This window comes from Botrytis deweyae (assembly GCF_014898535.1).
Source record: "Botrytis deweyae strain B1 chromosome Unknown BDEW_014, whole genome shotgun sequence".
Taxonomy (NCBI): Eukaryota; Fungi; Ascomycota; class Leotiomycetes; order Helotiales; family Sclerotiniaceae; genus Botrytis; species Botrytis deweyae.
Window position 1 is genome coordinate 967,128 of NW_024066221.1, and position 21,551 is coordinate 988,678.

The 21,551-nt window shown below is 41.9% G+C and overlaps 4 protein-coding genes across 4 annotated transcripts; 2 read left to right on the plus strand and 2 right to left on the minus strand.

Annotated features, from left to right (window-relative positions):
- Positions 1 to 82: 82 nt before the first annotated feature.
- Positions 83 to 5,133, minus strand: EAE98_006698 (uncharacterized protein; the record flags this gene model as incomplete). Its single annotated transcript, XM_038954321.1, has 9 exons — positions 83 to 333; positions 413 to 527; positions 594 to 1,518; positions 1,620 to 2,615; positions 2,667 to 2,780; positions 2,836 to 3,030; positions 3,163 to 4,201; positions 4,451 to 5,010; positions 5,063 to 5,133. 9 exons carry the CDS (start codon positions 5,131 to 5,133, stop codon positions 83 to 85), a joined length of 4,266 nt encoding a protein of 1,421 aa, XP_038809566.1.
- Positions 5,134 to 10,469: 5,336 nt separating this feature from the next.
- EAE98_006699 (uncharacterized protein) lies at positions 10,470 to 11,873 on the plus strand (the record flags this gene model as incomplete). Its single annotated transcript, XM_038954322.1, has 4 exons — positions 10,470 to 10,533; positions 10,608 to 10,645; positions 10,696 to 11,599; positions 11,647 to 11,873. 4 exons carry the CDS (start codon positions 10,470 to 10,472, stop codon positions 11,871 to 11,873), a joined length of 1,233 nt encoding a protein of 410 aa, XP_038809567.1.
- A 5,588-nt stretch (positions 11,874 to 17,461) lies between these two features.
- EAE98_006700 (uncharacterized protein) lies at positions 17,462 to 17,653 on the plus strand (the record flags this gene model as incomplete). The annotated part of the gene is made up of 1 exon (XM_038954323.1): positions 17,462 to 17,653. The coding sequence occupies one exon, from the start codon at positions 17,462 to 17,464 to the stop codon at positions 17,651 to 17,653; it is 192 nt and encodes a 63-aa protein (XP_038809568.1).
- Positions 17,654 to 18,448: 795 nt separating this feature from the next.
- On the minus strand, positions 18,449 to 20,459 carry EAE98_006701 (uncharacterized protein). The gene is made up of 3 exons (XM_038954324.1): positions 20,132 to 20,459; positions 18,652 to 20,081; positions 18,449 to 18,586 (listed from the first exon to the last, which is right to left on the minus strand). Exons 1-3 carry the CDS (start codon positions 20,405 to 20,407, stop codon positions 18,568 to 18,570), a joined length of 1,725 nt encoding a protein of 574 aa, XP_038809569.1. The 5' UTR covers positions 20,408 to 20,459; the 3' UTR covers positions 18,449 to 18,567.
- Positions 20,460 to 21,551: the final 1,092 nt, after the last annotated feature.

Consider the following 21,551-nt stretch of genomic DNA (forward strand, 5'->3'; position numbering starts at 1 on the left):
CAATTATGTCCAATCCAGTCCATTCCTTCCCCACCCATTACGATCTTTTGCATTCGACGAAGATTATTAAAAAAGGTAGCACTTAAAATTTCTCCGCCATCACTCCCTCCTCCACGTTCTCTGGATCCAAATCAACAACCGGTTTCAAACTCTTCATATTAATTGGCTTGGTCAAAAAGATATCAATACCGCTCATGGCAGCGTCTCGACGATGTTCTTCAGTACCAAAACAGGTTAAAGCGACGATACGAACACGGGGAAGATTGTGGAGGCTTTCGTAGTCGCGAATGTAACGCGCGGAAGTGAGTCCGTCCATTATGGGCATGGATATATCTGAGAGGGGTTAGTGGGGGGCGGGCTCGACGTCAGAAGGGAACACGAGATGGGTATGGGTTGGGAGAAGGGAGGTTACCCATAAAAATTAATTTGAATGATCCAGGTGCTTTTTTGTATTTCTCGAATGCTTCGAGACCGTTGGATGCAGTGTCGTACACCTCTTGCAATTTTTTCATACTGTGGACAAGTACCTGGTGCAACGTCAGAATGTTGGAAATTAAGTGCTACAGGATGAAAGGAAGGGTAAGGAGGCTTACTTTCAAATTGATGATATTGTCTTCAACTAGAAGGACGACTGCACGTGCGGAATCTTTGACAGTTGGTGCAGTAGAAGATTCAGATGTCGATACCAATTCTAGCTCTGGCTTGACGATCTCGATAACTGCTGCTTTCGAGAGGATGAGTGATTCCGAGATTGTTGTTGGCTTTTCAATAGATGCTGGTTTCGAGGCAATTTTACCCTTCTCAACGATCCCAAGTTTATCAGTGGCTACTATCGAAGGTCTTTCAATGGCTGACGGTTTTCCAAGAATCTGGGATTTTTCTGGAGTAACAGAAGCATTTTCTATAATGGCCAGGTTCTCCAGATTTGAGAAATTCATGCCCACAGGCTCTTCAAGCATAAACGGTCTTTCGGGAACAGAAAACCGTTTTTCTGAACTTGTATGTCCTTCTAAAGTTGCGCCTGCGTTGTATAAATCAGGCGCACTAATTGCGACAGGTTCCTCCATGTCCTTTCCGTCCAATTTCTCCTGTATATCAATCAATTGAGGTACTCCATTCTCTATCTTGAACCAATGTGGCAATCCCTCTGGAAAGGGAAAGGAGTGATAAGTCACGACAGGCTCTTCACTTGATCTCATGTCGACTGCCGAGTCCGTTGATTCATTTGAATGCTTACGTACTTCGAATTTGGGTCTCAACGATTCTATAGATTCGCTGGAGTTGTGACACAAGACCAATTTGGGTCTTTCTTCCTTTTCGACATATTTGGTATCTACTCCGGTATTCCTAACGCCGGGATAGTCATTACTAGATGGCGTAGGCATCGGGGTGGAACCTGTGCTAGATGGTAATCTGGGTGATGTATTGGATGGATCATTATCATTTGGTTTAGGGTCTTTGGATTCAAGATAGTCGATGCATTGTCCCAAAATCCTCGCCAATTTGTAGGGACCAAACCTAATGACGTGTCAGAAACAATCATGATGTAGTAATTAATAATGGCAAATGTGGATAGAAGAGATTTCTCGAAACTTCAACGGGAAAGATTTATTACTTACGGTTGTGTCAGATAAAATTCACCTTCTTCCTTATCCAATATTCTCGTTGTATCCTCAAATACAATCAAAGGTTTCCGTCGAGTTCGGTCCGTCCGATGAAGTTGTGATTTCAAACAAACATAAATGACACCGCTGGCAGAAGCGCTAGAACAAGATTTCCGAATAACCATACCAAACCAATCACCGGCATAATTTGCCAACGCAGACTTGATCGCAGTCATCCTTCTATCCTGTGCAGACCGCACATCTGTAGGTGTCTCGCATGGATCAGGATAGTTATCAAGACCGAGAAGACACATCGATAATCCTCGGCAACGATCTCTGGTCTCTCGTATCAGTCTGTTGCTGTCTGTCTCTTCATCTTCATCAAATGCCGCCGAATGTTTGACTGGAATTTCCACTTGGACAACTGTGCCCGCACCAACTGTACTTGATATATCAATTGTCCCGTCGAGCTCATCGACCAATTTGCCAACGATGCAGAGTCCCAATCCTGTACCAATGCTCATAGGATCTTCTTGTACAAAAGGTGTCCATAACTCGTACTTCAAATAATTATTGGATATACCTTTCCCTGAATCAACAACAGTCAATCTCGCAACTTGACCATCCGCGGTTTCATATGCTGTCAGACGAACTTGAACATACCCAAACTCGGTGTATTTGAGTGCATTTTGGAAAAGATTGATCAAAATGCGCCTCCAACTACTTATCTGAGAGTTAAAGGTCCACGAGCTTTGCCAATCGATTTCAAGAACAATTATAACATTATCTGACATGTGATTTTCATCTGAGATCGCATCTAGGTGAGTGGTATCAACGGCAGGTGGACCCTCGAAAGTTAACTGTCGGAAACTTTGTGCCGCCGAGACTCCTTCGATGACAGTTTCAATGAGATTACTGAGATCAAAGTCGGCATTTAGCCCGTTCGATTGTACTGGGAGGTCCTTCATATCCTTAGTGTCTCCTTTGTTTGTAATTTTTGCGTAATCCAGACTGTTTATTGAGTTAGCAGTGTTTAATTCGATACACCAAACTTTTTCTTACATGTGATCCATGGTATCCAATAAAACTTCACCACAAATGGTGATAGAACGAATCATATCATCTTGTTCATCGCCAGTCGAAGTATCTCGAAGTGCTTCTGCACTGGCTAATACACTGGATGGGGAGATTAGCTTGGTAATTCATATTAGAGAGATGGTTGAATACGAACCCATGAAGCGGCGAGCGTAGTTCATGAGATACCACAGAGATGAAGTCGGATTTGGCACGATCTGCAAGTTCGGAGTCTAGACGAGACTTTTCCGCCATAATACAGTTCCCAAAAGCTGTAAGATAGGTGAGATCTTCAGCGGTCATGATTCTGAGCTCTCTTGTTGTCCATGCAAAGCTTCCCGCAAACCACTGACTATGCACATGATTAGAAATGAATATTTACTGACAAAGTGATGTTGAGAAAACAGTTTTAGGAGACATTACAGGCCAGAATTCTTGCCTTTCATGAATGGTAGAATTTATAGCCGCACATATAAATACTCACTCTCGCTGTTGGTCTCTCAGAGGAAAAAACACAATTGTGCGTGCACCGGGACAAATTTTTATCAGCTCTGCGACCCAAGCTGCAACCAATGTTCTATCAGGTTCGACATTCCCATTCTCGCAAATTTCGAATGACTCTGGTTCTAAATCAAGATTCAAAGATCCATCTTCATGCAAAACAAACATTCGACCTTGGCTATAACATGTCATTAAGCCCTTAACAGTCGCCTGTGTGAGGGTGATGTTCGTAGGCTCATCCAAATGAGAGGAATTCTGATCATGTCTGATTTTGCATCCAAGCAAATCACTTGTTAAAACCTTCCCTGCTCGCCTACCTTCAGGTTTTATCTCATCCAAAGAAGCTGGCAATTTCATCACGTCTTCAGTTTGAGTCCAACCTTGAGACTTATCATGGGTTGCACTGGAAATAATTTTATTCTTGGATGCGAGTTTGCTTGCCGAATCTCTGAAGCATGCATCAACAAATATAACTCCATCAAGACTCATGGCCTCAAGTATAAGTTGACTCGCTCGGGAGAATACCTTTTTGAGTCTCGTGATCGCAAAGGTTTCTTGTCGAGTGGATTCCGTCGAAGAGGTTCTACTTATACTGGGCCTATTTTTCCCGACCATTCTAGCCTTTTCAAATCCAGACGAAAGAGAAGATAACTTGCTGGTTTGATCTGGTGGGCTAACGGAATTCACTTGTGTTTGGCGAATCTCCATTTCTTCTGTTGTTATTGATGATGAGCCAGATGTGTCAATTGGATGAGATTGAGACGCATTCTGAGGATCCATTCCATTTTGTGATGTATCTTTTAATCCTTCGCCCAAGTTGGATTTACCAGCGACAAAATACCCCAAGCCTTTGACCATCTTCTCTCCCCTTTCTAGATGGTCTTGTTTTTCGATGAGAACAAGGTGACTCATAATTGCTTTTGCAATCTCATTTAATATGATAAATTCCTCCTCGTCTAGTCCCTCCATTCGTGGTTTGTTGTCTACTACACAAAATGTTCCTATTACAATATTTTCCGGACCTATTAAAGTCGTAGTCAGAACAAATGCCAGTCTTGTGAATTATTCCACAGCCTTTAGGTACAGAAAATGACAATCCGACAGGAATGTTTTTGATCAGAAAATGAAACCCAAATATGTGGCAATTTTAGTCCAGCTGTGCAGACTTTTCATGGCTAGTTGATAGACAAGAGGGGCTCGAGGATGAATCTGAGGATGACCGAATGTCCAAGAAAGCTATGTTCAACGAATAAATTGATCGAACAACTCACTGTATATAGGAACCTCGGCATAATATCTCATATGCGGCCATCCCGCGATGTAGGGGCGATTTTTGTATTTTTCGATAGCAGAGAGATCATTCATTACGTACTGAGTCTGATTTGCTGTAACAAGGTTTGTTTTTAAGTTTCCAGTATCGTCTTTGGCCGTGAATATTTGAATAGTGTTTGGACATATTCCCCAATGCATATCCAGAATGCGGGCCCCAAGGAAGATCTCATCGCCAGGTTTTGTAACGTCTCTTTCATGTAAAGAGACACTCCTTGTTGCTTCTGCAATGATGTATTGATTATGTGAATCCATAAGAGAAATAAAAGATCTTTCAGTATTTAATCGATATGCGCCGAGCTGCGCAAATGCTGTCAATGTAGGATCATGACGAAGTCGCTTTGAAGAATCCGGTCCCCCTGTTTCGTTTTCTTTCGGGTCTTCTGCGATATCCGGTTGTTCTGCCGCTTCACATGTGGTTTCAGGTATTCCTCTCCCGTTTGTTTCGATATCATAATCTTCACTCTCTCTGGTGAGCTTCCATTTCTCCGGGGTATAATACCTGACAAAAATTAAAAATTAGCCCGCCTTTATACAACTCTGAGCACTCTTACCTCAAGAGATTCCTTACTCTTTTTCGTTCTCTGATTTTCACCTCTTCTGGCTGATCAGCAAAAGAAGGCATTATCGCTCCATATAGTGAGCGTCAAATTGTGTGGATTGCAGTAAGAACGACGAGAATAAGGTTAGAAACAAACGTAGAGCACAGCAATAGGATGTGTTAGAGCCATACCAGTCCGTGAAAGGACAGAGGCATCAAAAGAAAGCAAAATAGCAAAGCAGCAAAAGAAATAAGAGCACAAGGGCAAAGAAGGGGGGTTGTGTATAGATCAGAGCATTTTGTATATCCGCATCTTTTCCCTACGCACTCTCCGCAGGACGCACGTTATGGTTGAGTGGACTTGCCACAACATTTCTTTTGGTGGAGATCTCGAACCTTGTAATCATATCGGTAGCTGACCATTGCTAAACACAACGCTGATGATACCCCGGGAAAGACATGTCGGAGTAGAATTCGATTTGAATGGTTTCAAAGGAGAAGCCCGCGTACCGACAATTTTTCAATGGCGAACTCTCCAGACCTGTTGACGTATCTTTGATAGGAATATGCAGTCTCCGCGATGTAACTAGTAGCACGAAAGAGGGTTGAAGTGAACAGATGTGCTGTAGTGCCAAAGCAAGCATTCCGGGGAAACTTCCGTTAGAGAGTCTGTGCCACAACGGCGCATCCATCTATTCTCTATTCATATCTATTCATGAATAATACTCGTACATGGAATAATTTGTGCTGTCAAACCCTGATATTATAAATAGACCAACGAAACTTTGTCGGAGAGGATGGCGAATATGCCACTGGTTCGTTTAAATTGACTTTTCCCGTGTTAATGACTCGGAAGTTTATTTAACAATCCAATAAAATTCCAGGCTAGTTATGCAAAGAGCTCACTGGAGACCTTTTGATTGCGCTAAGTTCAAAATCGTCCCACAGTGGCAGCCGGTAATAATACTTCAGATTCCAGTCCTACAGCAACTTTATGACACAAAAATTGGCTGGCCAGCTCCTCGGCATGAAAAGCTAATTTTATCATTTTTCTTTGCTGCCAAATTTGATTTATCATTGATCGACTCTTTTCAAAACTCAAATGATTTTGAATTCGAGGGCGATTTGTGACTCTGGTTCTCCTCAAATCAGTGTCTGGTTTTCGTGAAGGGGGCGGTGGCTGTTACACACCGGAAGCTAGACAATCTCGGGTGTTTGTAAGAGAGATACATGACTAGATGATGTACTCTTCCAAAAACATCGGCATAATTGAGCTGATCGCCGGGCGCAGGAACCCGTTCCATGCCGGTGATGCACTCAGTGCAGCTTTCGCAGCAGTCAATAAACCGTGTATCTAGTGAGAAGAAAAAATCGGCGACTTCCCGTTCGCTGAGCTATTTTCCGTAGCCTCAACCGAACGCTCACAATTGAGAGGTTATGTTACATGGAAGCCTCCGAAAAGTTTTGAAGATCTTCGTGAGCTAGTATATCCTCTTGGGGTTCATCATAAGTCCTCCCCAAAATCACCTTTTTCTCACGATTCGTGAAGAGATCGAATAAGCTTACGTCAACTGTCGTTGTGATTCGGTCTATTCCAAAAGTTCTCATGTCGTCTTTGTCGGCTCTAATATTCCGGCCGCTCCTTCAAAGCGTTGCCGAGCTCAGAAGACCAATGTAATGGCAATAATCGATGTCCATCAGCCCGACTACACATCTAAACTGAAGCTGAAAGTCGAGCGATGTTGTTCTAAAGGAGAATCCCTCTTGATTGATATTTCAATCAAATGGGTGGAATTATTTAGTTTTCAATTCTATGCTTTGATTGGCATCATACAACAGAATAGAAGCGAGTGATTGTAGCCGAACAGCGCTAAAAGCACACCTGTCGAACTGAAAGTAATTGTCACTTGCAAGGTGATCAATCTCACCATCACCACATCCAATCGTGTTCTCAAAGAACATTATGGATGTAGATTCTTATCCAGAAATATGACTTGGGCTGAGTGTCTATGGCATATACAACTAAATCATGTTGCTCCAAGACAAATTGATCTTCCGATCTCGTGCGGGCGAACATACCTATCGCACAAAATAACCTGACACAGCATCCATCCAACTCTGCACATCATATGCACTGCAAGTCATGAAAATTCACTCTCACCAATATATTTTATGTTAGAAGTTTTGTTGCACGTCTCATTTCCTTCGCAAAATGCCTATTCAGTTTCCATCCTGCTTGCGAAGTCTATGCGGCCCGTATATTACCCTTTCCAATGACATTTGGTTTGTGTCGATATGATCTGTGTAAGGTTGCAGGAATGGGAAGGATTAATGACCACCAATCACTCATTTCGCAAGTGCCACAATGAAAATTGCGGTGAGTCCCTGGTCGATCTATGTATGGTCTCATTGACTTAAGCCCGTAAAATCTACAAATTTGGTAGACATATTAAGAGATTATTCTATTTCTGATAAAGTAGTAGTATTTCATTTTTGCATTCTCTTGAGGCAAATACAAACGCTCCAGATGTGGCAAAAAGAGGAAATACCGCGACGCCTTGGGTACATCCTATCTTCACTTGTATATCAAGTGACACGCCTCATAAAGAGATGAACCGCAATTCATCGTTGAATTTGAAAGTTTAAGGATCAAAAGATCCGTAGGATACTTAAGAGGTACGGAATCTTAGCGCTTCACCTCATTTTAAGTCTAAATCCAAAGATTATGGCTGTGGTATGGAAACAGTGGTAGTATAGAAGCGGTGGATGCAGTATAGCTCCTGGTTTATGACTATATGTATCGGTACCATTATCATTAATATCAAATCTGTACAAGAGAGTCAGAACTTATCCGTCTGGATAGGCGTGGATATCCTATTCCTTCGGTGCCTTTCTCATTCCGGCCAGGAACAGGTGAGCAACTTCACAGGACTATTCATGTCACATCAAGAAAGATTCAGTTTAAGAAGACCCATTTTGATGAGAAGAAAAACAGAAGCACTCATGCATCGCCTACCACAATCAGCGATCTACTCATACATTCTTCCATTTCTTCAGATGTTCTATACTGGCTCTATCGGCTCAGTTCCTTCAAACCCTCCTATTTTTTTATCTCAGTCCCTTACACGGAAATATGCGCGAGACTTGGTCATGGATTTATGACCCATCTATGCCTTACTTCCACCACTTCCTCAATCCTGTAGCTTTCACCAACCTCCCGTCCTCCAAGTCGTGAATCTTTTGCCGAACTTGTCCCCCAAAGAACTGTCAACGGCTTCTCCGATTTCTCACACAAGTTAGTCTCACGCAACGTAACGTATCGTCATCGGAGACCGCTCATACGCTATGCTTCAAAATTTTGACTCAAACACCTATTGCAGAAATGCAAATGTCTTCGAAAAGAAATTGTCCCAATCAACGAGAGAGCCAAACAATTTTCGTATATGAATGAAGACATGTTTCTTTCTGAGCGATGTCCTATCGACGTTTGTGTTCTCAATCTCGATGACTCAAGTGGGTAGGACGAACAAGGTCTGGACTGAAGAAAGCTCAGTGTTACTCACAGATGCGAATGGATTTTATTCAGCCATATTTCTCCGAACAAAATCAGGATGAAAGCTTTAAGTGAGACAATGTAGCCTCCAGAAACTCAGAATTTCATAGTCCATATCCCGGTGCTAGTCTCTACACTTTTCTAGCACGGATCAGTGCCAGTCTAGATTGGGTGATTTCTGTATTGTTATGACATTTGGACGATGGATACAGAGCAAAAAACTAAAGAGTATGGAAGAGACCTCGAACTGGTTTTCATGAAATAAAGAGCTTGCTATATTTAATCTGATATATAACGAGTCTTGTCTAAAAGAGCTAAATAAATTCTACCATCTAATGTTATCAGATACATTTGCTAGGCAGAATCTCTTGAATCATTAGAAGATTCATCTCTTGGTACCTATCCATAGAGTTCAGTATCCGTCCGGTTTTCAAATAACAGTATTCCGTACCGAATACTCCTCATCTTGATAAGCATGATCACGCATCCCATTCTATTAACTATAATCTGTGATTTAGCTAGCCGATGTATCGGTATCGTGTCCTATTAAGGATCCCTCCAATGTAGAATCATAATTGTCAAAGTTTTCCTTCTGCCCGTTTGTCGCCATTCTCAAAATTTTCGAAATTCGATGGGATATCGATATCTAATCTATCATGGTGAGACTCCGAAAGCGATATTTACAGAGACGAATCGTGTACGGAAAGTATCTCAGGAGTGAGAAATGTGAAGGAAGTTGAAGGATTTATGTTTTAAATTACTCCAACTTTATCGTGCGATAGGATGATTCAAACTTGTAAGTTAAATACAATTATAGATTCAAGATCAGATGTATCTTTTATACCCAACTGTTGGGAGAATTTCGTCTCCGGAACGAATTTAACTTCTCCATTTTTCGCTTCTTACTTGTGCAGAAATTAATCAGGCAATGACGCGTCTAAACTCTAGTGATCTTTATTCAATAATGAAAAGATCTGGTTCAATTGCATCTAAAACGAATGAATTCTTACAATCATTCGTTACTCGATTTTAAGCAAAGAGTAATCAAATGATAGAAGCGCAAAGGAGTGAGTTATGGCTTACGTATACTACTTCCAGCCGCTGATGCTGTTCTAGTTGAGCAAGACGTCGAGGCGGCATGTATTGTGAAGTGCTATTTTTACTTGGACAGTAATCCAAAGTAACTACGGGTTTCTTCATGAGGAGAGATGCCAAGGAGTGCGGGAAGAGCCGCAAGTAGTGTGTGTTAGTCAAGGGGACCAGATCATTTTGCAAGACATTTATTCACGTACACCTCCTCGCCGTCCAAACCTGCCAAGGTAGCTGGAGCATGTTGTACTGGACTCCACGAGGGTTTTGCGACCGTAACCATATCTTCTTAATGGCGCCTTCGTCCTCTTGTTTCTCATGCAAGAATATTGCATTATCCATCACGGATACTTCGGCTCGTCATGATTTAATCAACAATGACCGAGATGTTTTATCCACAGACAATCGAAAGTGGATGCTGGAATACTTCTTGATACAAGTAGAGACTTCCACCGATACCAAAATGTACCATATACCCGCGACTTAAAGACATCATTCACCGATGATCCAACTCTTCAAAGACAACATGAATCGGGGTTTCCAAATCAAATCCAATCACGATCCAGATTGATCTACTACTAACGCAATAATCTTGCTTCATTTGGTTCCGATGTAAGTAAACAATTAGCAAAGATAGATTAGTTCCAGGGACGTGGGTTTTCCTCTAAAATAGCTTTGAATTGTATAAGAGACTGTCATCGCCGAGCTTTTATTACCCTTCCAGTTTTTGATCTCAATTTCATTTCGTCTTTGTATCAATTATCATCTCAACAAAGTTATGGGGGACAATTTTCAAGATTCTCCGCTTGGTCCATCCGACCCCGTAATTATAATTGGAGCAGGTAGGTACAAATTTGGCCCTGAGAATGGTCCCTGCGTATTAAGCACTTGCTCACCGTTTTATGTGATCTCATAGGGTGTACAGGCCTTGCCATAGCACAAGGACTTCATAAAGTTGGTATACCTACAATCTAGCAACGCGCAACTGCTAATTGCAATGTCAGGCAGGAATTCGAACAATTGCATTCGAAAAAAATGCTGCCATATCAATTCCTGGTCAACGGGACTGGAACATGGGATTTCATTGGGGAATGAATGCCTTGAAGACCTTGATACCCGAATCTGCCCTTCTCAAACTACAATCTTGTCAAGTCGATCCACATACACCCACGAAACCCCTTGATACCCTTTCATTCCTTAATGGCTCAACAGGAGATGTCATGTTTGCTCCAGAAATTCCATACTTCCACAGACTACGACGATCTAAACTTCGTGCACTGTTGACCCAGGATCTCGACATCCGTTGGAACAAAAGATTAAAGGATATAATTTTTGCGAATGATGGAAAAAGTACAACTTGTGTCTTTGATGATGGCCAACATATAACTGGCAGATTGGTAGTTGGTACGGACGGTGCAAGATCAACTGTTAGAAGACTACTTCTAGGGCCTGAACAATCGTTGAACACACGACTTCCATATGCTGCTTCGTTTGTGCAAGCAAAATATACTCGAGAACAGGCTCTTCACCTTCGCTCGTTCCATCCTCTCTTCCTGGCTGCACCTCATCCCGATAATCTGTTTGCATTCTTTGGTTTGCAAGATGCTCCAGATCCGGAGAAGCCAGAAAGTTGGACGTTCTTCTTTTTTATCTCATGGAATTCAAGTATTGAAACTCAAGATGCAGAATCTAAGATATTTGACAGTGCGGGAAGGTTGAGACAAGTTCGAGAAATGGCCAAGGGGTATGCGGAGCCTTGGAAAAGTGCATTTGAATGGTTACCCGAAGATCATCCAGTTTGGTATTTTGGACTTGCTGTGTGGGACCCGAGAGAAGAAACTCATCGATGGGATAATAGAAATGGAAGAGTGACGTTGGCTGGTGACTCTGCTCATCCAATGACTTATCGTGAGTGCCAGTTCTCTACTTGAAAACATATACTGACCTATCAATAGAACGTGGTCAAGGTCTCAATCATTCCATTACTGACGCCGGAAATCTTGTCAAATTACTCAAAAAAGATTCTTGTCAAAGCTCTGCCATTGCTAAGTATGAAGAAGAGATGGTTGCTAGAGCTGGCAAAGAGGTACATCTCAGTGTTATCAATACAACAATGCTACACGACTGGTCGAAGGTATTAGAAAGCCCGGTATTCAAAAAAGCTCTGACAAAGCAGTCATGATCATTTTATTCGCTCCCTTGGACAGTATTCAGAGAGATGTTGTATGATACTGGTATGAAAGATGATGGATTTGGGATTTGATTACCAACGGTCATGATCAACTTTATGATTAATTTTCAGTAGAAAACTTTAAAATCCTAGAATGTATTTTTTATTCCAAATACCCAAAATCCTCGAAACTAACACCTGGTCTTTCTATCATATTCTTTTTCGCTAGTCAAATATTTATTCACGTATGCATCTCTCAATTTGTAAATATAAGAGCAATGATCTTCCAAAGCATAATAATTAGGTGGCATTATCCGAGCATCTCCGTCCGGTATGACTCTTAAATCTCATTCCCGTACAAATATATTATTCTCCAATGTATTATTTTACTCGGAGACCTATCAAACACATGGAAGGAGTGAGAACTAAACATGAAAGAATTCACCGCAACAATTCTCCCTGCTTATTGACCCCCACATGATTTTATTTACATCCGAACCCATGGAAAAACCATCCCATTTTCTGGACATCAAGAACACAGCCCTATCTTATTATTTCCCATCACTCTAATGTCGCACTGCGTTTATGTGTGCTGATCATGAAACCCCCATGATAAAAACGTGTTCCCCCGTATCCCGCAGAAATCTGACAATACCCCTTGGAATGCAAAACCCAAGACTCCCGGATTTCTCACCAACCTCATCCATGAATGAAGCCGAGCCACGAGGCCAAGTCAACTGCTAGTATTTCCCATCTATCTCGTGGTTGCACATCCTTTCCGTGCTTTCCGTACGCATGTCAACAAGGTTCCTCTCCCACGCAATTCAATATGGAAGCGAACGAGCCTCAACTTTGGGGGCTATTGATTGTATCACACATGAAATGACATTTCAACATGCAAGACGGCAAGAAATAATGAATGCTTGTGCTAAGAAAAGGTACTGTCATCTCGGGGCTTTCTTGGTCCCTTCTGTAAGCCTTCTTCTGCATCATGTTGTCTGCGCTCCATATCGTAGTTTCTGGATTTCTGTTGTCATCAAGCACTACTTGATGGTTAGAATGGCTGTTTGAGATCTATACGACAGGGGAAAGAAGTGCTAGGTACCAAATCTTTAGCACACGAAGCTTTATACGAGAAGTACCGCGCCGTACTTTATTGGAAGGAACGACGTTAGTGTATTTACCGTATGCTCCCATCACTTTTCTCGTTTATCGATCCACCCTCGGGAATGTTATCGTAAGATTTCCTAATTGGAGTAGGAAGGGTGAGTGGCTGGGATTTATCGATTCAGCCCCCAAATTTCGGTATGCGATGCTTTGGACAGTTGAATGGGCGAATTGACGGCGCAAATAAAAGATCTGGGTAGATCTGTATTGCAATATTCCCAGTTAGGATGTGATATAAATGTACACACACACATGTATCTCAGTTCCATGTTGCGAAAGCTGCGCAGCCGTCGCTATTACAACTTGATATCCGTGATTTCGGTTAGACTCACGTTTTGCTTCCACCTCCTTCTCCCAGATGTGATGATGATAAATCTCCAATGTAAGATCTCACAAAATGATACCCCACCGGATGACTCCTCGGATAACATCACATCCAATGTACATTTTAATTGACTATTTCTGGTATACGATATAGCACGATCCTGGAATTATATGATCTATGAATGGAAGAATGAAATTGGTCGACAATCAGGAATTTAGATTCAAAAGATTTGATATCTATTCTTACCCTCACTAATTTGCTCCAACAAGTATATACACAACACTAAAAGTGCAATGTAGTATCTACCAAAAACCACATAATTGTCCCTTTAGACTCTATTAATAGAAATCAAACACAAAATATTTCAATCAAACGAGGCTTGGCGTCACTTTCACTCAGGTTTCGATTCTCCAATTTGTCGCGGGCGCTAATTGATGACATCCGTAACCTATCAATCCTGTTTTCGCAATCCAAAACATTTCCCAGCTCTGATTTTCTTCCATCCTTCTGGCACCCACTCATGCTATTGGGATTTGCCCAGGCTTTGAACTGCCGATAAGCCCTAACAATAATTTTTAACCCCCCCCCCCCCAAAAAACGTGTCTTTTCAGGCATGATATACATCACGAGGTAACGTTCCATTGTTGTGGAGATCCGGCTGCTCACTGCAGTGAGCTGCGTACTACCAGAGAATTTTGAATAAGATTCGGAGGAATCCATCGGTGAGCATTTTGATAGAGATGATATTATGAGAATTTGGTGCCAATGGAATTCCTGCTTTTGTACATCGCAGGAAGGCTGTCTGGAAACCTTGAATTCAGGGCTTGGAAGGTCGAATTTGTCACAATGAACTACTAATGATTCAGAAAGTACCTGGAAAGTTACGGCGTGATGCCGTGATGCCCGTTATGATCTCCAGGCTTGTATTTTGTCAAATTGTCCATCATTTGTCACGATATCGTACGTTTCTCAACCTGGACACAAATGACTCCGTGGTTCTCGGTGGACAGGAGAAGGCAGTGCTAGATTGATGACCTATTCATCTCCTAGTTGCTTATTCATGATGATGTTTACTCAGCCAGAGCCCCATAACAACCAGCCTCTCCATCAATCATTATCATCATCTTTTGTGTTTATTATCCAAATTGTTGTCAAGTTTGTTCAAATGGACAAAGCTTTCGAGTTAGTTCCTAGGCGGGGAGAGTGCGGAAAGGACAAGAATCGTTCGGCAATAGCCGTGTGTCGTTTGAGATTCAGGGGTGACGATGAGAGGGAGGGTGCGTTCACGAATATCAGGTTACTGTACGAGTAGACAGATTACAATAAGCAACAAAAAGATCTGAATTTCCAAAACTCTCTTAGTCATTAACAAAGTTAAGAATCGGCACCTTCTATCTAATTGTTGTTTCCATTTAAGGAACACTAAAATAACCTTGCGAGTTCGACAGAAAGACATGTACAAGTCCCTCTTCGAATAAATCTACAGTAACCTAGAAATCTATATTGTGCGCAACGTATGTACAACGAGGTCATCCAAAATGACTCAACACACCAATGTGAAAACTATAGGTCTACTCATTATTGGCGACGGTCATGAAATGACGCGAACTCGGGGTCGGGGAACTTACCATGCACACATGGCTTGTATGCACTGTAACTGTCAAACCATGCAAAGCAAGTAATCGTTTTAGTCTTTGGATATGAAAAACGAACTAACATGAAACGGCCTTGCGGTAGATAAGATCTGCTAGGATGTGGCTCTGTTAAGTATAACTAATTTTTAATAAGATAATCTCGTGTATGTAAGTATATTATTCATTGTGATAGTGGGGGTTTCTTCATGGCAATGTTTTTAGGTCGGATAAACACGGCAATCCCCAAATTTCAAAAAATTATTCACTTTGATTTTAATATAACATATAGTATATCCACCTTACGATGAAGTGAGAATCCCGATCCGGGGAATCCTAAACCAAACTCCCATTGGCATGTTCGTACGAATCCCTTGTAATTCCACAAAGCACAGCGCCTGGAAGTGCTCGTACTCTTTTAGGAATCTAGACGAGTCACAAGTATGTATCCACATATCAAAGCCTTCAGAACTTCCTCTTTGGGACTTTCGCTGAATGTTATGGGTGATGACTGGTTCCGTTAGGAGTAAGTTCCATCGCGTTTTGTTTTCGAATCGTGTCAAGAGAAGAAAAGAGTGATACTCTGGTACCGAGAGACATGGTGGTAAGCTTACGACGTTTCGGTTTGGATATCATCGCCTGTTTCCGTTTGTTCGCCTTTCCCTTGGGGCTTGGGAGAATTTGGATCTGGTAATTGAGAAGTTAGTATTTTAATTATAAGGCAAGTTTTTAGATGCCCTGAAGATCCCTTAACTAGGAAATAGATTAGTTCCGCGCTTATCACCTTGGCTTTCATTAGAAGAGCCGTTGCAAGTTCAGGTTCGGGCCAAGCAACACGTAAACAAGAAACATAGACAAAAATGAACACACTTTCAACATGCGCATGTGCCACAGCTCTTACTTCTCTGAGTATTAGAAATTTTCCGAGAGAAAGTGGAACGCTCGAAATAATCATGCATGCATATTACACAAGCCACAAACTGTTTGGTCAAAAGAAAGACTATTGCAACTCTTGTACCCACCGCACACAAATCAACCTCTCACGCGCTCTTATTCAAACGATCGAACTGGGATATAAATAACCGACCTGTCAATGGCCCTTGCAGATAGATTAGATCATAGGGCTGAGATACACCGGTGTGTTGGTGAACACAGAACCTTGTAGCCTCAAGGCTAACAAATACCAGTTTCTATCGAGGTTGATTGGAGAGCGGAGAGTGAGATTCGTACACACAACATAATACAATCCTGGAAGGAAACGTGTTGTGGACGATCGGTGGATGGACAGATGAGATGTAAGGTACTTTACATGCATATTGTGTTGTATTGTTACTTTCCGTCTCTTTTCACAATTATTCCTCTTAATTTTCCAGCCAAAATACACACGTAATACTATATATGCAACTCAGACTCGATTAGAGTTTTTTTAACATTGAACAACAAGCTTCTTTGGCGCAGTGAATCCACTTTCTTTACGAGACATTACCGTTATGAGAAGTCCTCTAAATAGACGCGCCCAAATAATCCCAGTTCCTCCAAGTACCAAAGAAAGGGCATTCAGGGATCTCGGGGATGGGAATGGATTGTGATGTGATGGCCATGACCATGACCATGAATGACCCTTGCCCCGCCAAAAGCACATGTAAGATTTAGCCATAAAACTCCACTCATAGACCAAAAAATAGAATTTAGGGCATGTAATCACAACTGCATTTTTCTATGTACACTAACTCGATGCCAAAGCGTACAAAGCTCGGTTCACGAGGGAGGCTGAGAACTTTGCGAAGTATCCGAACCAACCTTATGGACTATCTCACAACTGGGTATCTGACAATGCAGCAGATGTGGATGTACTTGATCTTAGTTTTTCGCGACTACTAGAGTAAGTGCGAAAACGAACGAGGGTGATTATGGATGGGCAAACTAGAGAACTTTAGGATGCTATGAGTGGATTTGTCAGGATTTGATAGGTTATTTGTCTGGAGTTAATGTAGGTTCATTACTCAATTCCTCATTGCAGTATTTTTCTTACGCTCTTACCTACCTAGGTATTCACTGCCATGAAATACATATTCTGTTCTGTTAGCGTAGATTTCATATGGATTTGCATGGGTCTCGTGGGCTCCTCGACTCCCAGAGTTGCTAACTGGGGCCAGAAGAGGATGAGGTGAGGCTTTGTCGTCATGATGAGTTGAGAATGCGATACTGTTATAACAATTTGAGAATGCGGACGAGGAGGAGGGAAAGTATATAGAGTGGCATCGTTTCCTGTGTTGAGGTTTTTATTCCTATCATCATCAACAGCCTTCACTACAATAGAAGACAAAGTTTCACATTACATCAAACCAGTCTCTTACTTAAACTCACTGTCGAACGCACTTCAATATCATATATTTAACAAGTCTCTCCGATTTCAATTTAAAACTTTCATATCAATACACTCTACTGTCACATCAACTTATAACTCAATCTCAAAAATGGCCGCACAAACTTCCACCTCAACCACCTACTCCACATCCACCTCCTCTACTCCCCTCAACTACGGACGAGGAGGTTACAATGGACCCAATAAGAACGACGAAGATGAAGACAGCTTCCGTCCTACCATCTCTTCTCTGCGTCGCGGAGATGATGATGAGGAAGAAGATGGACGAGGTGGATACAACTAAATGTTCCCTTCTCTCGTTTCTTTATCGTGATCGGATAACCTGATAAACATTTATTCGGTTAAACCCCTTCATCGCATCATATCCATATCATTTTTGGCGGTTTGATTTCGAGCGATTCAGCGATTCATCTTATCTGCATAGCACGGACGGCATATACAACTATAGACTTCTAGATTGGCAACACAGCACATTAAATATCTAGTCTCACGACTACATCATAGCATTTTCCGGAGTTTTCAATTCGCGTATATTTCTTCCTCTACACGACATTTGCATCTCCACCAGCTTTTACTTTCGATTTATTTCAAGATCAAGAAGTTCTCATCCTCACGGGTTTTCCTTTACTTTCCCTACTCTTCTCTTCTTTCGCAACGCTTAGATTTATCAGCATATACACGGCAGCATACACACGGAGTTATCATTTTATTTGCTTTTTTTCTTCTTTATTTCAATTTTCTTCTAGCATATTCCGAGAGTTTCATTACGCATCTTCATTACCTTATATCCAACATGTTGGGGCTGCAATATAGATTGGCGAGTTTGGTTGCATTGCAGGCCGCATGCACGTCGGGGGTTGGTGGAACAAAGTTGATAACCATTTGGAGGAGTCATAAATTGGGGGCGATATTAAGATTTAAAGATTGGGATTAGAGGGATTGGAGGAACGCCGGTTGAGGGATGAATCATGATGATACATTTGATGGAGTTTTCTAAACTTTTTTTTGGGCATTTCTGGTTGTTACAGTGCACTGCATTACATAGAGCTTCTTTTTCTTCTATCACTTTTTCGGGTCACACTTCTTGTATTATTAATACGTAAACATTTATGCTTAGAAATAATATATCAAATCGATATTTCCATCTCATTTCTATTGTCCAACTTGCGAAAATGCGTCTTGAATCTCGTCTCGCGTCTACTTGCCAACACAAAATCTAGGGGCCAAAAAATCAGTCCACTGTACGTACAAGATACGAGAGAAAAAATCCGTTGAACTTACTTTTCAAAAACTACGCCTAGAACTTCTTCAACATCACCAGCCTCACCCCTACCTGTAATTCGTGACAAGCAATTGGCTGCGGATCTGAGATGCTCAGCCGCCAAAACTATATCCGCTTCCTGTTCATGATCGACATGCTCTCGTGCTTCATTCATAAAGTCTAATAGATGGGCTGAGCAGGCTGTGAGAAGCTGGCGCTGACGTTCAGTAACACCGAGCAAATCCTCAAATCCAGTCGGAAGAGATGTCATATTGTCGAAAAGAGATACCATTTTGTCGACGAAATGACCAATACTTCCCTTATCCGTTAATGCCTGAGCATTTTTACATGAAATTGACATCAACGGAACGGGATATTGATCAAATCTGCCTTTCTGAGACTTTTTGAAGTCATTTATAAGTTCTGACAGTATTTCAGGGGTCACTGAATCAGATTTATTAATAACGATCATGGATTTCGAGGCTCGAGCCGCTATCTCGAATGTTTCATCATCGTAGCGAATTTCCCACCCGTTCCGAATTTCTGACCACTCTATACTGGCGAGGGCAACGATAAGATCTGACTCATTTGCCTTTGCTTTTGCTCTTCGAATGCCCTCTTGTTCTATATCCCCGATTATTGAGTCACTCTTGGCGCTTCCAATTTGTGAAGCTTGAGTTCTCAAACCGGCTGTATCTGCAAACGTGCACAGGTACCCACGAATATCTAAACCAACCTCGACAATATCTCGAGTAGTCCCAGCTTCTTGACTAACAATAGAAGCTTCTCTACCAACAATTTGATTTAGTAAGGAACTTTTACCGGCATTGGGTGGTCCTAGTAGAGCAATCCTAATTCCCTTCTTTAGCAATTCACCCCGATGACTTGCTGACTCATGTGCGGCAATCAATTCTAACATATTCTCGACTTGAGCTGTGACATTTGACAATAGTTCTGCTGGAGATTCATCGAAATGTTGGTCCTCGGAAAAATCAATCAATGCCTCTAATTCCCCCCGCGCATACAACAATTGTTGCCGCCATGCTTCATATGTACGACCAAGCTTCCCGGAATTTCCTCGCACAGCAGCACGCCTTTGTTGCTCTGTCTCTGCAGACAATGTATCACTCAATGCTTCCACTTGCGCCAAGTCTAGCCTATCATTCTGAAATGCACGACGTGTGAATTCTCCAGGTTCAGCATATCGGATCTTCGTAGGTGAGATAGATTGTGGAATTGCGCCTAGAACTGCTTTAACTGTAGCTGGACCTCCATGCACATGCAACTCGAGGACGTCTTCACCAGTAACGGTTTTTGGCGCAGGGAAATAAAGAACTAAAGCATCGGAGTCGAGAATGTTTGGAATAGAGTTCGCCGGTTCATACAGTGTTCTAACAGCGGCATATCGTGGTTTTGGGATCGATTTAGATGGACACAAGCTTTGATAGATCTATAATAGTCAATAACAAAATCTCATCAAGTGAAAGGAAGATACCATACATCGAGGCATGCGGAGCCAGATATACGTATGATAGCTATGCCGGCTCTGCCAGACGCCGTGGAAACCGCATATATTGTATCGTCTGCAAACTCATTTCTGCTTTGCGCTTTTGTATGTAGAAAGGTCTTGAGATTTCCAGATTGACCGATGGATATTGAGGTAATGGCGGGTCGAGCTGATGAAGAAGAAACCCTCCGGCTGGCAATTATATTAAGTCTGCGATAAATGACATTGGGCCGTAAGTACCTGGACCTTGAAGGTACCCTTCGAAGCATTGACAAGCATCAACTTTGAGTAACTTCTCGATTAAGTTGTCAATTGAATGAAAAAGCCGAGACAATGAACAAAGTGCCCACTGAATCCCACCAGCTCGCAAGGACTGGAGATTTGCACATTTGGTTTGTTTGTTCCACCGGAGAATGCTACCCCGCAAGCCCGCTCCCGGTGAGCTTGTCTGTTTCCGAGTTTGACTTCGCTATTCGTAAATAAAACGTGATATTCCAAACAGAGCGTTCAATTTGAATTTTGTAATACTTTTTCTACTATCCTTATATACATTGATACTAGTACTACAATTATACACTCACAGATCGTCAACATATACAAAGGACTTCATCAGATTGGTTATTTGGCAGTAGAGCCCTGGTCTCAAAATCCCCCACGCCCAACAGACAAGAACCCCGCGGCAAGCATGAGGAGGCTCATCTGCATCCCTACGTGCCATCAACAAACAATATGTTAACCTCCCTCTCATATGAATTCTGAATAGTAAACACAATGCGTACCATCATTAACAGAACTTCGTTACCTTATGTACCCCTCCACATTACTAGAAACGCATCATATATCTACAAACCACTTTTGGGTCCACTCAACTCAATTCGTCTTATATTACTTAAGCCTTCTCTTTGTATAACATCGGCAATTCATTGTTCGTTAATTGAAAGTCGATGGTCTTCCGAGACCCCCAAAAGAGATTCTGAAAGATTCATAGCTCTCTCCTACACATGGGGTGACGCCCAGAATCAACGGACGATAGAAGTCGATGGGAAATCTATGTATATAACACGAAACCTGGAGTCCGCTCTGAGACATCTAAGACATCAGACAGAGGTTGTTCGTCTTTGGGCTGATGGTTTATGTATCAATCAATCTGACGTTGAAGAGAGAAACAAGCAAGTGACTCACATGCGGTCGATTTACTCTGCAGCCTGCGATACTATTGTTTTCCTTGGAGAATCAAGTGAACGGGTAGGGAATATCTTTCATGCGATTAGGGATTCGAAACATAAAGGATTAGTAGACATGACAAAAGGGACTTTATCATTGCCAAATCTTACTCAATCTTGGAGGATAAGTCAAGACGAAATCAGAAATTCAGCATTTGAAGTTCTTTGCCGTCCTTATTGGAGCCGGGTA

What these genes read in the sequence shown, in the direction of transcription:
- EAE98_006701 (XM_038954324.1), bottom strand. Translation starts at nt 20,407, where the DNA reads ATGCTTCGAAGGGTACCTTCAAGGTCCAGGTACTTACGGCCCAATGTC. An exon ending in CTGGCTCCGCATGCCTCGAT is followed by an intron (nt 20,082 to 20,131) that starts GTATGGTATCTT and finishes TGACTATTATAG; the next exon opens with ATCTATCAAAGCTTGTGTCC.